General features: G+C 36.9%; 1 protein-coding gene across 4 annotated transcripts in view; it reads right to left on the reverse strand.

Moving 5' to 3' along the window:
- NAA16 (N-alpha-acetyltransferase 16, NatA auxiliary subunit) overlaps window positions 1-15643 on the reverse strand; it is a 61988-nt gene that overhangs the window by 18187 nt on the left and 28158 nt on the right. For 3 of the 4 annotated variants that reach the window (XM_059465908.1, XM_059465906.1, XM_059465907.1), the window contains exon 9: window positions 12825-12931. In XM_059465908.1, coding sequence (XP_059321891.1) covers window positions 12825-12931 — 107 coding nt within the window. Of the gene's footprint in view, window positions 1-2464; window positions 2638-12824; window positions 12932-15643 lie in introns of all 4 variants that reach the window. The other variant, XR_009417806.1, reaches the window with a different exon arrangement.

A 15643-nucleotide genomic window follows, 5' to 3' on the forward strand; every position in this document is an offset into this window, starting at 1 on the left:
TATCCTTGTGCCAGAAAACCATGTTGACATTAACAGAAAGTCCTTGTGACCAAATTAGGAATAGCTTTCACACCACAAAGAAACATCTACTACATGCCCTGAGGCAAAACTCTAAATGCCTCTTGGGAAATGGAGAAGCAACAATAAAAACAGTCCACAAGAGTCCTATGTCAATACTTGAAGTCTTTGCCAGAACACGATTTTATCTAAGAGAGTGATAAGAAAGTGCATGAAGAGGTATCACTACCAGATCATGCAGAAGTGGTATCAATACACCCTGACTAACATTTATGAGCCTAGTACCAAATAAATTAAGACTGAAAACATATCATGCAGTTGCTAGCACAGAGGTCTGGAGAAGGCCTTTGATGGCAACATTTTGAACAGGGTTTGCAGCTGGTCTGTAGCACACTAAGCCAAGCCTTTCTTGAGTTTTCTCCAGTATCAGTCCATTTCTGAGAAAGTGCTAATCATTCACACACACACAGAGCCAGCCAACACAACAGAGCTCAAAGCTGAACTCACTAAAAATGAAGATTCCCACTATAATAAGCTGGTTCCCTAATCTTCTTTTGATTCTATGGTCTCCACACCATTCTAAACTGAACCTTCCCCAGAAACAGCTTAGCACTAGAAAAAGCTCTGACACAACGACCGCACAAACAATAATGTCCTCCTGCTGCTCACAGAGACACCTTCATAGTGTCTTTGTGAGCAGAGACTTTTACTTCAGTAAACTGGATATTCAAATCAATTAGTCCAATTGTGAAAGCCTAGCCAGCCTCATACAGACAACTTCCATTGCTTGCACACAAGGCTAACGTCTGAATGCAATAAAAAAGTCACAATCAAAAGTTATTCTACAACCTTCACACTGTGAAAATCAAACCAGAAAAAGAGGACAAGCACAACTTGTCCTTTACTTAACACAAGTCACCTTAAATTTCTTGTTTATCTTTGACATATACAGCTATCAAGGATGTAGCTTTACTGTTTTGTGTAACACCCAATGAAATAGTTGCTTTAAAACTAACAGCAATTCACATGGAGGTACATCTCTAAATTTATTCAACTGAGCCATCAATACTCCCTTCTGCTTCCCTGAGAAAACCATTTTTAAATGTGTGCATATGCTTATGTTACACTGGGAAAGACAAAAACATGTAAACTGCAGTAGAACACACATATTATGGCATCATGGTTAGTCACCAACTTCAGCATTTCTCTGTGTGTGGTGGTTAAGCAGACATTTACCCTCAGGAATTTTGCCACAGAGCTACCAGCTTGTAAGGAAAATTACTGCTACCACAAGCAGTAATTTTGCACTACCATATTTAAAACCACTGGTGTCCATTGCTGCTAGCACTGCTAACAGCTGATCTTGAAATAAAACAAGTGATACTTTTTCTAGTGTCAATAGCACAAATGAACACACAGGCTATCAGAAACACTAAATTCCAGAATAAAAACTTCCTCCATTTATCTAAGTGAATCTAGTTTGCATTTGTCATTCAAAAAATAACTTGTAACAGCTATTCTGTGCCCTTAAAAATAATTGCTATGTACAAGCATAATCAACTGGAAAATTTATAGCAGCTGTAGCACAATACAAATACAAATTAAGAGCACACCAATACTAAGATGACACTGTGGTCATCACAAAACTCATTTAACAAGAATCTGGTTTTCTGAAAGCTTTTGGACAAGTCTTGAGACTGCACTAAAGAAATCAAATAATTTCACATGAGCAAAACATCAGTAGGAGCAATCATGAACAGAGGTATCTAGAGGATTTCTTGTGAGTCTCCAAATGGGTTAATCCTAATATAGACCACTCAAACTATAAAAGCTCTCTTGATAAAATAGTTCATAAATCAACTGCTCGACCTGTCAGCTCCTGGCTTACTGTTACCTCAAAGACCTAAACTATCAGCCATCAGCATGTTTTACACTCCCCATTCACACTGCAGAGTGGAAGCATTGTAACCTTGCGGTACCTACAATGACATATCCAAGCTTGCTCCTTCCTCTACTTACTTTAAAATGTTTCCTTACTCCTCCTTATCATCCAGCAGCACAATACAAATGCTGTCTTTCACTATGAATGTACCAGTTGTCAGCCAGATCCTAGGTAAATCCACTTACCAGATCACACTTCCTGGAATTTTAACTCAAAGACACTACTTAATAACACATGAAATGATGGAGCCAGCATGAACAAAGGACTGTCCTTGGTTAATCTTTCAGAACTATTTCTTCTTAAAATGCAGAGTTTCCTAACAAAATTAATGTTTTTTACTTCCTTATGTAATCCACCAATAATCTGCAGAGAACATCTAACTAAAAATAAAAATCAACCAACAGTGGCAACTTGCTTTGTGTTGCTTTAGCTTTCCACATTAAGGAAGAAATATGCCTTCTTTCCAGAAAGGTTAAAGAAAGATCTTCACTGAAGACAGCCTACCTTCCTGTGTAGACAGTCTTACACCTTTTTTTGAGACTGCTGTTTCTGATGTTTCTTCCAGCCAGACATTTTCTGTCATCCAGTATTTCCTCACAGTCTCCATGATTTTAGATACTCAGAAAAAGGGCACATGGTGCACTAATGTCGAGCTTCAATGGAATCAACCAATGCACCTGCAACACAATCGACGTAAACCTTGATGTTGACTAATTGAAGATCTTCACTCTTTGGATTTTTTATCTCATGGATGCAGAGACCAGCATGTATGAAGAACCAAAGAGGATTTCTGAGCATTGATCAAGTACAAAGAGAATTTTCTGGGGAGGAGGTGAGGGTAGCACTTCAAGATCTGTGAGCAAGAGTAACAAATGAGGCTCTTCACAGATATTTCTAATACATCTGGACTGTAGCTTACAGAATGTGAAAATTACTTCATCTCATGTAATTGCTTATACTTCAGGTTATTAGCTTCCAGCAGAAACATGTGGCCAAGAGCCACAGTTACATTCATCCTGTATACATCCATAAACATCAAAACTCTTAATAATAAAGTGGCACTCCTAAATCCTAGTTTTTCTTCTCAAACATACAAAGCCTACAGCTTATTCCTGACATAAGAATTATATCAACTATGCAAATTTTATTCAAGCAGAAAGATATCAGTAGGATGTCATTTAGTCAAGTACTCTTGCTAATTAGAAGCTAAAAAAAAACTGATAAAAAGATTTAATAATCCTCCATGTTACATAGTAGGCTTTTTAAAAAATAAGTTTTACAAAATCTATTGCCAATATTACAAAAAAAGTAAGCAGACATTGACTCAAATGGCCTTTGTCCAACTGTTCATCGTGCAATTCAATGCCCCTCTCCTTATTCCAATATTAGAGTAATTGTATGCTATGGCATGGTATAGAACTGGACTCAGGATACTGAATAGCTGGCATGTTTTTTAAAAAGTATATTTATATTTTTATATTTTTTGTGCTTAATATTATTTGTAGTATTTTTATAATCAAAAGTTCTATCCAGGAAAAACTCAGGAAAATGGCAATAGTTTGCTGATATCAGTATTTTTATAATAACAAACTCCAGATACTACAGCACAAAGCGAAGTATAAACGCTATGAAACCACTTGTAGCATAAAAGAAAAGCTCCACAGCTAGATAGAAAATCTCTGCCTGCATGGGAGACTAAGACACCCACACTACAGTACTTAAATTTACACACAGACTATACTGTGTTGAGACCTTTTCCTTGTAAATGCTCCATGTTTCTCAGCATATAAAAATCCCCATATATACAGTCACATTTGAAAACCTTTCATTCACATAGTAGTAGTTTAGGTGATTATTCCAAAAAGTCTCAACAAATGATGAAAATTAAATTGTTCATACCATTAGAGAAATATCAACTATAAGTAAAAAAATACAGTAGATTTATATTTTTAAAAGCTGTGTTTTAAGTAACATTTCAAAGTTGTAGAGGAAAGCAGGTTATCTTGTAAATAAAACTCCCAAAACACAACCACATAAGTTTCTTTATGTTGGATGAAGTTTTTTTTATTATGGCTATCCTCCCATGTATCTCTCCTGCACAGAATTCACTGTAATTAGCCACATACAATTCTTACTACATGGTCTTTGGTTAAAAGTCACAAATACCAGAAATTCACTTTAAAATACGTTACCTCCAAGTATGTTTATGAATTGATGATGCAAAAATCTTAGTATTTTATGGCAAGATCAAGAATATCAAGTGAATAAATCTCTAATGGCAATATGAGAACTACATGTCTTGAATGTTCTTAAGAAACTAATTTTTTTCAGAAATAACTACAATTCTTCAAAACACACTATCATAACTGGCCCCACTACGCACAAGCACCTCTCAGATTTTTTTTAAACATGTCTGTGGACTTTCCCAATTAGGACAGCTAGTATTTTTTATTTTCACATGTTTAATCCATGCATCTTTTCGAGTTTGGCATTGCAGAAACACTTTGTTGAGCAACTCCATTTTAGCTTATTAGCACAACATAAAAAACTGAGTACAAATCTAAAGCTGTACAGACTCAGACACTGGTACTCAAACACTTGCACTGTTCTTTCAGCAAAAATGGCAGGGTGGAACAGACAATTGGAAATGTGAATTACTCTGTCTGCAAGTCAGGCTTAGATAATCCATTCTGAATTGCATGAGAGACTCATAAATCAGCTCTCTAAGAACATAATCTGCTGGAGTCCTATAAATCCTGTGTCTTTTATTCTCCCCTTCAAAATACACAGTATAGAAAGAACAAGAACTTTTCTGGTGCAGAATTTCTATATATTAAAACTCCAATATGAGGATGACAGCTCATGGGACTTGTTTTATCACTTCCCATAAAGCAAGCTATTTTTTGGGCTAAAGGCCATTTCTTTAAACACATGGCACTGTAGTTGTCACTGTAGATCACAGTAAGGCATCAGGTACTGGCAACAGCAGATAGAGGTAACAAGTCCTGATCTCCAAAGCACAGCACCTCATTTATAAACTCACATATGATATTTGTCAAGCCTTAGACAACTGCACCACTGAGCACCTCCCCACAGCTGCACACTTACACAGCACATCAAGGGTAGAGGCAGCAGCACACTGACCCCACCCGTGTCACACCAACAGTCCCACTTGCATAATGTTACCAATACCAGCAGGTTTGCTAGAAGAAACTGACTCCATCAGCAGAAACCTACTCAGTGAACATGAGCTATCTCACCTGAGACATTAATCTGGATGCAATTGTGACTTTATTAGACTTTTATTAGTATTTTGTCCTCCACTTTTCCTTCATCGTCTAGATGGGGGCAAACTCATATTCAGTGAGCATCTACATCAACAGCCTGGCCAAATGATTGCTGAATTCTAAGCTGGAAGTATTTTTTACACAGCTCTTTTTCTTTAATTGAGACTACAAGCAGATGATCACTGACAAAATACCAAATGCATAACACTTTTTACTAGAATTTGCACTGTGAAATTTTGCAGAAATAAAGACAGATACCATATGTGCCACTTTGAGAGCTCCAAAATCAAGGCTGATGAAGAACTGTATGGAAACAATCATATGTGATATACAAATCACATCCTCAGCCTAACTCCACTGCACTCTTTAATGAACAACCTGTTCTTTGGCCTACCTTGAAGCATCAGCTTCACATGCTTCATGTGCCCTGTGGTGAACCATGCATTTACTCACATTTAACATAAATCTAATGTGGGTCTGCAGCTACTCAGCTGTATTTTGAAATTAATCCATTTCTAAAAGGCAGATTCTGTGACAAGTTTTTTCCCTTTGCGAATAGCCTGAAGCAAGAAATTCTAGGAAGTGATTATGGCTCTGCTGGCAAATGGATATAAAAATCACAGCTGGAGATTCCAAATTACAGTATGTGGATTAGGGATCTCAGTGCTTCTGTATACAAGCATTCATGCATATCAGCATGACAGTCTTTACTGTGCCTTCCTGCACTGTTTGCTGCAGTGTCTCAGTGCTGCCACACTAACATAAAATGCACTTGCCCTGGCACAGCAGCAGCAGTTCAGACAAGCCTGCCTGTTGGCAAGTAATGGCGACAAGCTGGTCCCAGACTTGCAGGTGAAACAAAGTAACAAGATTAAGAATCATGAAGGTTTGAAGAGATTTCTACAAATTGCCTAGTCTAACCCCTTGTTACAGAACAGGGACAGCTGAAGCAGACTATTCCTGGTCATCTCCAAGAAGGCAACTTCACTACCTCTGAAAAACCTGTTCTTAAGTTTGACAACCTCTACAACAATTATGTCTTTTCTTTTGCTCAAATATTCTCTTGTATTTTAATTCATGCATATAATATCTTGTCTCTGAGCACCAATGAGAAGCATCTGCCTTGTCTTTTCTCATTCTTGCCTTCAGTTAGTTACATACACAACATTCCATCTAAGCCTTCTCTTTGCCAGGCTGAACTAAGTCACTAAACAAAGATGCCTCCACTACTGGCCCCACTGTCACCTACTTGGGGACACCAGCTGGAGTTCATGCAGCAGATGACAACACTGAGCCTGGCAGTTCAGTCAGTTTTCAGTACAAATTACTGTCTACTAAGGTGTACTTCAACATGTTGTCTGTGTTACTACAGATGGTGCCAAAAGCCTTGCTAATACACAGGATCAACTGCTGTCCCCTTGTATGCAGAAGTAATTTTGTTACAGCAGGCTATTAAGTTAATCAGGCATGAATTTGCCATCATAAATCCATCCTATCTACTGTCCTTTGTGTGTTTGGTAATGATGTCCAGGATTATTTGCCTTATCAGCTTCACAAATATTAAGATCAACCTGACTGGCTCATAGCTCCTCAGATCCTCCTTTTTACACTTGAGAACAGGAGACATTCACTCTCCTCCAGACCTTAGCAAGCTCCATCCATCATGATGATCTCTCAAAGACTGAGGAGAAGTACAACTACACTGTCTAGCTCTGCTAAGAGTTGAAGATGCATCCCAATCAAGTTTGATGTGCATATCTAGTATGTTTAGACATTCTATCCTCCAGTACCAAGATGTGTGTATTTAAGAAAGCAGTTAAAGTGACACCCATATACCCTCAAAATTCACAAAAGTGGTGGACATTCCCGGCTGCCTTGGTATACCAAACTACATACTTCAGCAACTCTCAGAAGACTACCAGAAGATTTACCTGAAGAATTGAGCTTGAAATGACAATCTTGTTAGAAAAGATGACAAAAAACAGTATCATGGAAGGTGCTTTGAATTTTACAGGATTCTGTCTCATGAAGAAGTGTGAAATTGTATTTTCATTTATTTGCTATTGTTTTTAGCAAAACAGCAAAATTGCCAATGAAGTCACTAACAATTGGTATCTTCTGTTTCTCCTTGATAGGTAACAGGAATGCACTCTTGTACACGCAAAAGAATAAACACATGTATCATCCAGACAGCACTACATGCACCAACTAGGCATCAGCTGAGCAATGCACTGCTGTTGTGCTGAATGCAGTCAATCACAGAATGTATGCAGGTGCCTTAACTGAGTCTCCTGATTTACAAAGTGTCCTATCAGAGGAGCAAAAGTCCTAGAAGATGAAAAGATAAATATCACCATATCCAATGTTTGTCTTGGTGCTAGCAGATATGAAGATGCCAGATGAGATGATAAAAGAAACTTAAGTACCTGCCTGGGACAGGTCTTCCTCCCCAGAAGATGAGGCATGTGCTCCATCTACCAATTAAAGCCATAGATGCAATACATATGAAGAGTAAAGTCTAAACTGCAGATTTAGCGTCAACACCACCATGAGTGTGTTATCACAGAGTGCTTTGCCTTTACAGGAACTCCTATCATAAAATGGAAGAACTATGGGGTAAGAATTATCCAAATGAAGTTAACATGGGGGGGAAAGGGTCTGAGAAACAAACAAACATGGAATGAACTTGGAGAGTTTTGTAGAGCAGTAAGACATTCACAGGCTTCTCTCAGGATATCTTAAACAATAGCCAGAACACACAATGTGCTTCAAGATGAATGATGTGAACAGGCAAAGGCTGGCATTTGAGAAGTTGACTGAACTCAAGATTAGGTGAGAAAAATTAATATCAAGCTCAGAACACAAGTTCTTTAACATCAGTAACTTGTAGAGGAATCTCTCAGCTCTTGTTCAGATCAGCCATTTCCTTTTTCCAAACCTCATGGGTGAGTCGAATCTGGTGCAAAGCTTTTTACATTTGTGAACTTTGCCTTTATATAACCAGACTCATTTACACTACTTCATTATAACCAAGGGCTTTCACGTTTAAAAAGCCTCAGGCTGCCATATAATGAACAGAAGGAAAGCACAGCTAATTTCTTCACAATGTACAGTGGTTACTTTAAAAATCACCTGAAACAAGCTGATAGTGATGAACATTATATTTCAAGTATTTTTTTTTAAACACAAAGCCATCAAGACAGTGTTCCATCAAATGATTTTTCTAATATTTTGCAGATAAAAGTGATCTATGACTGAGTACCAGCAATGATGTACCACTGAACATAGTCTATATGGTATAATAAACCTCCTTTGAATGAGACACTGGAAAACTGTAAGACTGAGTCCAGCAGTCTCTATCACCCTCCAATTGACCTTGCCTTCAGTTGGAAAGACATGCAACCTGGCTGTGTACCAGTGTAGCAAGTCAGGAAGTGATTAGTGCATGCCTTTGGTAACTAGAAACAGGGAGCACAGTAACAATTATCACTTGAGAAATAACTTGAACTCTTTACATCCTAACTCCTTTTACTCCTTTTTCATGCACATAACCTGTACAAAATCAATTGCCAATATTACAAAAAAAGTAAGCAGACATTGACTCAAATGGCCCTTGTCCAACTGTTCATCCTGCAATTCAATGCCCCTCTCCTTATTCCAATATTAATTTTATGCTATGGCATGTTACAGAACTGGACTCAGGATACTGAATAGCTGGCAAGTATATTTGTATTTTTATATTTTTTGTGCTTAATATTATTTGCAGTATTTTTATAATCAAAAATTCTATCCACAGTACAATACATTGATCAAGTTAAAATGACAGTACAGTTTCTAGGCAAAAGACAATCGTTAGCCTCCTTTCTTATGGCTTCTCACCCTTCAGCCTGAACTATTTATGTCTCCTCCAGTCTAGGTGGCTTGACAAAGAACAAACAGTAAAAAGGCAAACCAGTTCACATGCTACTTTATTGCAGTAGCATAACAGCACAAAGCCTGAAGAAATTATAACCTCATCTGAAGAGCTTTGAAGGATTAAAGCATGACTTGTATAACTCCCTTCTAAAACTATGGAGAAAAACATAAGTCAGATCTTCGACTTGTAAGCAGTGATGGACCACAAAGTCTGAAACTGGGTCTTGCTGCAAAAGCATGCACAGTAATTTACAGCAAATCCAGTTTAATACCTTCTACACATCAGGTTCTGTAGTTCTTTTAGTCTGCTTTAACATAATCATTAGTGGGTTACCACCTTCCTCCTAAGAGGCAACAGTATCGTTGGGAGTGATGAAATCCAGCACCACTTGTCCCAGGTTTCACCACACCACCTCTGTTACTTTCTCAAGCATCCAAGTTTCACATTTACCAGATCTTGAAGTTTACTTTTAAACCCAATTGGGCAGTCAAATATAAGCCTCTGCACACCACAAAATGAACACAAGGCCAACACACATGAATTTTTTTCTGCTCCAGAATTACAGGAAAGGCACAGATTGCATAATGAAATATGAAGCATATTTTAACTCATTAGAGACTTATTTATTAAGGAATTATTTACCTCAAAACAAGTCTGAGAGTATACATAGAGCTTTGTTGCTTTTTGGCAGTCTTTCTTTATTAAACATATTTCAGATTCTCATGTCTTTGGTTGCTGAAAGAAAGTTTCTTCCAGCAATAACCTTAAAATTACTTTTTTATTGAAACAAAAAGCTTTACATTTCCTACTTACAGCACCCTTCTGAGACTTCACCCAAAGGATCTTACACAGTTCTACTTGCACTGTGAAGGAAGATTAAAACCACCTTTCCTACTTAATCAAAGTAAGGCTTATTCTTTTATGAAGAGCAAGTTGCAATCCACACCCTTCATTACACCAATATTTGCACAAGTATATACACAAATTTCAATCCAGTAGCTGAAAAAATAACATGTCATGCACCCAGTTGGCACTGCAGTGATTTCAGTTTTATTTTTGGTAGGGCACTCATTAATTCTTTCAAGAAGCAGCTGGGAAAGCTTCCTCAATGTTAGTTTCATAGATATGAAGTGCTCATGTAATAGATACCTTGGGAAGAAGCCTACCTAGCACAGCCAAAAGGCTGAGTACCATCTTACAGCAATTAGATAATAAACAACATTTTCCTGAACGCATCTAACAAATGTTTGCCTTCTATACAACCACCCTTTTCTCCTTGCTGTTCATGAAAGATCACAGACCTACCTGGAGCTCTAGAAAGAAGGAACTTCCTAGCCTTACACACCAGCTCTTTCATCAAGTCTTCATACCTATGTCACTTCAAAACCCAACCACAGTTGACTGTGCCAAACTACACTTGTTTCCAAAGAAACACAGGGGCAACTTTCTTCCCAACTGGTGGCGAAATCAGAATTTTGCTAGGTATTTTCTAGAAGGCACAACACAATACTGACTACAACCCTCTTTCAGTCAAACTACACAAGTAATTTATGTAAGAAGCTACTACTAAGCTCCAACTTAGACAAAGTAGATACCAAAATAGAATATTTTCCTTAAATATGTAGGACATGTTAGTTGGTCACAATTTTCTGCCCTCAACCCCTAAATTTTAGTAATTATAAAATTCACTGTCGGAGACTAAAATTAAGTTTTTCTTAGTTTCAAAGATTCTTCTGTCACACTATAGCAATAAGTAAACCCAAGCAAGTGAAATGTAAAAGACAGCCTGCTTTTGTAAGGACATAATTTGAAATATGACAAAAATGTTTCCGCAGAAGTTAGCAGCACAAACAAATCCCAAGCATGTTTGGAAAAGGCAAAGCTCTTTATTTTAATTACTTTTTAGGATTAAGCTGGCAGTTTTGAGCAGCACCGATTTGGTATAATGAAGATGTCTACCAGAAAGGAACCTTTCTGTGTAAGTTTGCCTCAAAATATAGTAGTCCTCTTTTTTAACCCATCATGTCAAAAATTAAGTGCTAAAAATCTTTTCAGATGCCAAATGAGTTAATACATATGTTTCAACATCCAGATTCTTCGCACTTCAAATAGCAGAAGTTAGACTTCCCTAACATTGACTGTGCTTCTATCTAGATACCCTGTGCATCACAATGTAAAAAACTTCAATTCCATTTAATTTACATTGATAACGTGCATTAGCAATAGGCACTATAGAGAAGCCTGTACTATACAAGTATCTTGTTTCTAGCTGGGATAAAGTTAATTTGCTTCTTAGTAACCAGTAGTACAGTGCTGTGTTTGAACTTAGCATGAGTACAGATAAGACACTAATGTTTCAGTTGTTGCTAAGGGGTGCTTGCACTGAGGTGAGGACTGTCCAGGCTCACATGGTCTGTGAGGCAGCAGGGGAAAAAGAAGCCAAGAAGGACCATGGCCAGGACAGATATTGACAGATACAGACAAAAGTAGCCAAAAAGATATTCCATACCATACAGTGTCATGGCCAGTATATAAATGGGGGGAGTTTGCTGTGAGCCGTCAATCACTGCTCAGGGATGGGCAGGGCACTGGTCAGCAAATGGAAAGCAGTTGTTCTGTGCATGATTTGTTTCTCTTGAATTTTATTCTTCCCTCTCTCCTTGTCATTACAATAGTTTATTTTGATTCAACATTGAAGTTAAAGTCCTTATCTCAACCAACAAGGTTCAGGTATTCCTGATTCCACTCCTCATCAGGCAGGGCAGGGTGAGCAAGCAGCTGCATGGTACTTAAATTGCCAGTTGAGGTTAAACCCCAACAACATGATACCAGAATTTACTAAACTTATGTCAGCCTTGGAAAAAGTAGAGATTACAGAAATGTACTGAAAATTTCATGTTACAACCCCAAAGAAACTCTTTAAAGAAGAATGATTTTAGTCCAAAAAAGGAGTATTCACTTTGGTTGAAAACTGCATCATGTATTTAGGGTTTTTCCAGATACAAATCCCTCTTTTAAGTCATGAATGGCTTCGAATACCTATAATGTTTGTAGCAAAGATCTGAAGAGATATATCTGAAGAGACTGATATAAATTATTCTGATTTCTACACACTTGAGTAACATGCTTTAGTTCAAAAGTTTTTTTTGTATACCTTACTGTCAGTTCGGAAGGAAGAATTACATTTGAAACAACAGTTCTTTTGTGACACAATTACACCAAAACAGAGTTTAGAAGTACAAAAATATACACTGAAGTTTTAGTGAAAGACTGAAAAAGGAAACAAGCCTCTGTGGAAAATACTTATGTATTCATGCAATTCAGAAATCTACATAGAACAACAGCCACCTGTTATTTTAAAAGCATTACTTCTGGTGACATCATAAACCATAAGTTGAAAAAATTCTGTAACACTTGCACTCAAAGCATACAAAGTTAATGATCTTGATTCTTCACGAACCTCAGTGCACTCTGCACCAATCTGACTTCAAGCATTTTGACATCAAGTGATCATTCACATATGACAAAATAGCACATTAGGGAAAAATGTTCAACAACTCTAATTGGCAGTTTACAGGGAAAGCTACAAAAACTCTTAGATAGTCTATGAGCAATTCAATACAGAAGACTTCATTAAAACCAAATAAATGCTAAATTTTACCTTTTCTGGATTGTAATATAAAGATTTCAAAGTGGTAAACAAGGGTGGGCAGCCTTTACTGAAGTTAACCCTCAGGAACTTATCCGTTAGTTCTCTAAATTTTTCACCTAGGAACAAAAGTGTGTTTGGTTATATGTCAGTGATTGCAAGTGTTATATAAATATATGCACTAACTGCTGTGCAACTCTGCATAACAGAGGAACTGAGAAACTGCAATTGAGGCCTTTAGTCTTTCCGGTTATTTAATAAGACACAAATATGCTCCAGATTAAAAAACAAAAAAACCAAAAACAAAACCACAGAGAAAAATGCTTAAGTTGCTAGTGCTTAGGAGTCTGCTGGCAGACATGGTAACAGTCCTCAAACCTGCAGTCTATTAGAGAAAATATTGAGTGATGACTACAGAGGATGTAGCAAAAGCCATCTAAACAAACACTGAAAACACCCTATAGTATTAAGAATAACAATGGAGATTTTGCAAAACCTCCATCATTGGAGGTTTTTATGATTAAGTTAGACAAATATGTGTTAGGAGTAGAGCAGATATAAAGTATCCTGATTTGAGGAAGAAGGATGGATGAAATGAATCCTTTGCTACTTCTCTAGTCCTATTTTAATTAGTAGGACATGACTTGTGATATGATTGTTTCTGGAATTAGAAATAAGACTTATTGTTTCCGAAACATAAGCTCCATATCAGAATCACCTGTATCAAAATATACTTCAGAAAGCTAAAAATCTGATCCAATTATATTTTCAGTTAAAAACTGCAATACTTGCAGTTAGGTGCTACCTTTCTGCAAAATGCTGTTAAAAAACAAAAACAACAACCAGTACTTCTAACAGATGACATCCAGCCAGGAAAACAGCTGGTTTTCTTGTTTCTTGCTATGATGAAAGTGATTGTTTACAGCTGGGGGGGGCTGGAGGGGGTGGTAGTTGTTGTTTGGTTGGGCTTTTTTCTGTTATTTTCATTGACTTTGTTTACTTTGCATGGGGATGAACTTTTTCCACACTTCAGTGCCTCCTCTGTTGTGGACTTCTCTAACTTTCTCAACAAGGAAGTACCACACTTCATGTAATTCTAAGATTCACCCATAAAATTGACAAAACTGTTGAAATAAACTTAACCTCAATAAGAACAGTGAAAAATTTTTAACAGCTTTTTTTAGATATTCGGAAAATGCAGACACTCCTGCTTTGTATACGACATTTTCATTTACTCCTCTCAATTCTCAATTGTCCTACAATGTTATCAGCAGTGTTGCTAATAAATACTGAGATTAATGAAAGTAATTTATGTTCTCATCTTGCTGTACTAAACCAAACTGCTGCATATAGAAACTCCTACTACCTGTGGATTGGAATCCATAATTGGACTGTAAGCACATGCTTTATTACAGATGGATTAATTAAAATGTGTTGTCTCACAGTACAGAAACTCCCTTATATAAAGAAAAAAATCCATCTCAGTCTCTCCTGTTGAATTCTTCTAATTATTATCTTGCTGGAAGAATCATAATTTAGAATTTAGGAAAGCAAGATTCAAGCGTCCCTATTTACTTACAGAAAACAACAGTTTTAAAACAAAATTTAAAAAAAAAGAAGGCACACAGCTGGGCACCCACCTATGACAAGAAGCAGAGTTACAGTTTAGTCTGGGGCACACACCTTACCACAAGAGCATAAACAAATCTAAAAATGCATGCACACACACTTGATCAGTAAAATTGATGGTAACAGCCTTCCTCCATAAAAATGTTTTCCAGCTTGATCAAGGAGCTAATTTGCTTTAAATACAAGGTTAGGATTCAATGCACAGCAAGGTCTGGACAAGAACTTGCCCTTTTAGCATTAGCCTGGATTTTACAGTATTTTAATTTTTAAGAGCAATTTAATTCTGAATCAAACAGTGACAGCTGTAACTGGTCAGTGACCACACTGGAACAGTAACTGCATTTAGCCAGAAATTCTATCATCTTGAAACCTGCCAACATTTTTCTGCAAAGATGTTTCTTTCTACACTTTCACATTCTCACTATCAAATTTCAACCAATATAAAGTCTTGTCTCCTGTACTTGTAAACACAGAAAATCATTAATAGACTAATCTCTATAGGATCAAAAACAGTTTTACACATTCATGCCTGATAGGCTTAATAATAAGTTAACAGAAACAAATTTTAATTTTGAAAAACTCTTATTTGTTAAAAAAAAAACTACAGAAAGCAACCAAGAGACTTTTCTTGACCAATCTAATAATGGATTTTGCTTTCATTTATCCTATTGCTACAGCATGAGCAACTAATTCTTGTTACTATACATATTTCTACTTAAATGAACATAAGCTGTGAAACTACACTGCCAGGTGTAAGGCCACCTAGAGCAAAACACAGAGAAATTAAGTCAACAGCAAAACACACTATTAATAAAGATATAGGAAAGTGTTTTGCAGGTTCTTTCCTTGTTTTCTGTGTTACCATAACAAACTTATTACATATTAAAAAAAAACAAACAACAATTACTCATCACCCAGCTTTTCAAAATTTGCTGAAATGCTTTAAAATTTGCCCCCTTATCTACAAATAAACTAAGGTATACAGGATGATAAAAGGCACAAGTGGTCACTTCTTATGAAGCAGTTAAAATCTTTGGATTTTACACAGGAAATGTGTATGCACATTCAGACACATGAGCAACAGCAGGGGAGTGGACTAGGTGCTCTGGAACATTTAAAGGTTGCAACAAATGTGATGCTGAGCAAATTAGCTAAACTAAAAACTAACCTTAGAAATTTAAAAACATGAGGAGGTATGTTGG

This window comes from Ammospiza nelsoni, chromosome 2 (genome assembly GCF_027579445.1).
Source record: "Ammospiza nelsoni isolate bAmmNel1 chromosome 2, bAmmNel1.pri, whole genome shotgun sequence".
NCBI lineage: Eukaryota > Metazoa > Chordata > Aves > Passeriformes > Passerellidae > Ammospiza > Ammospiza nelsoni.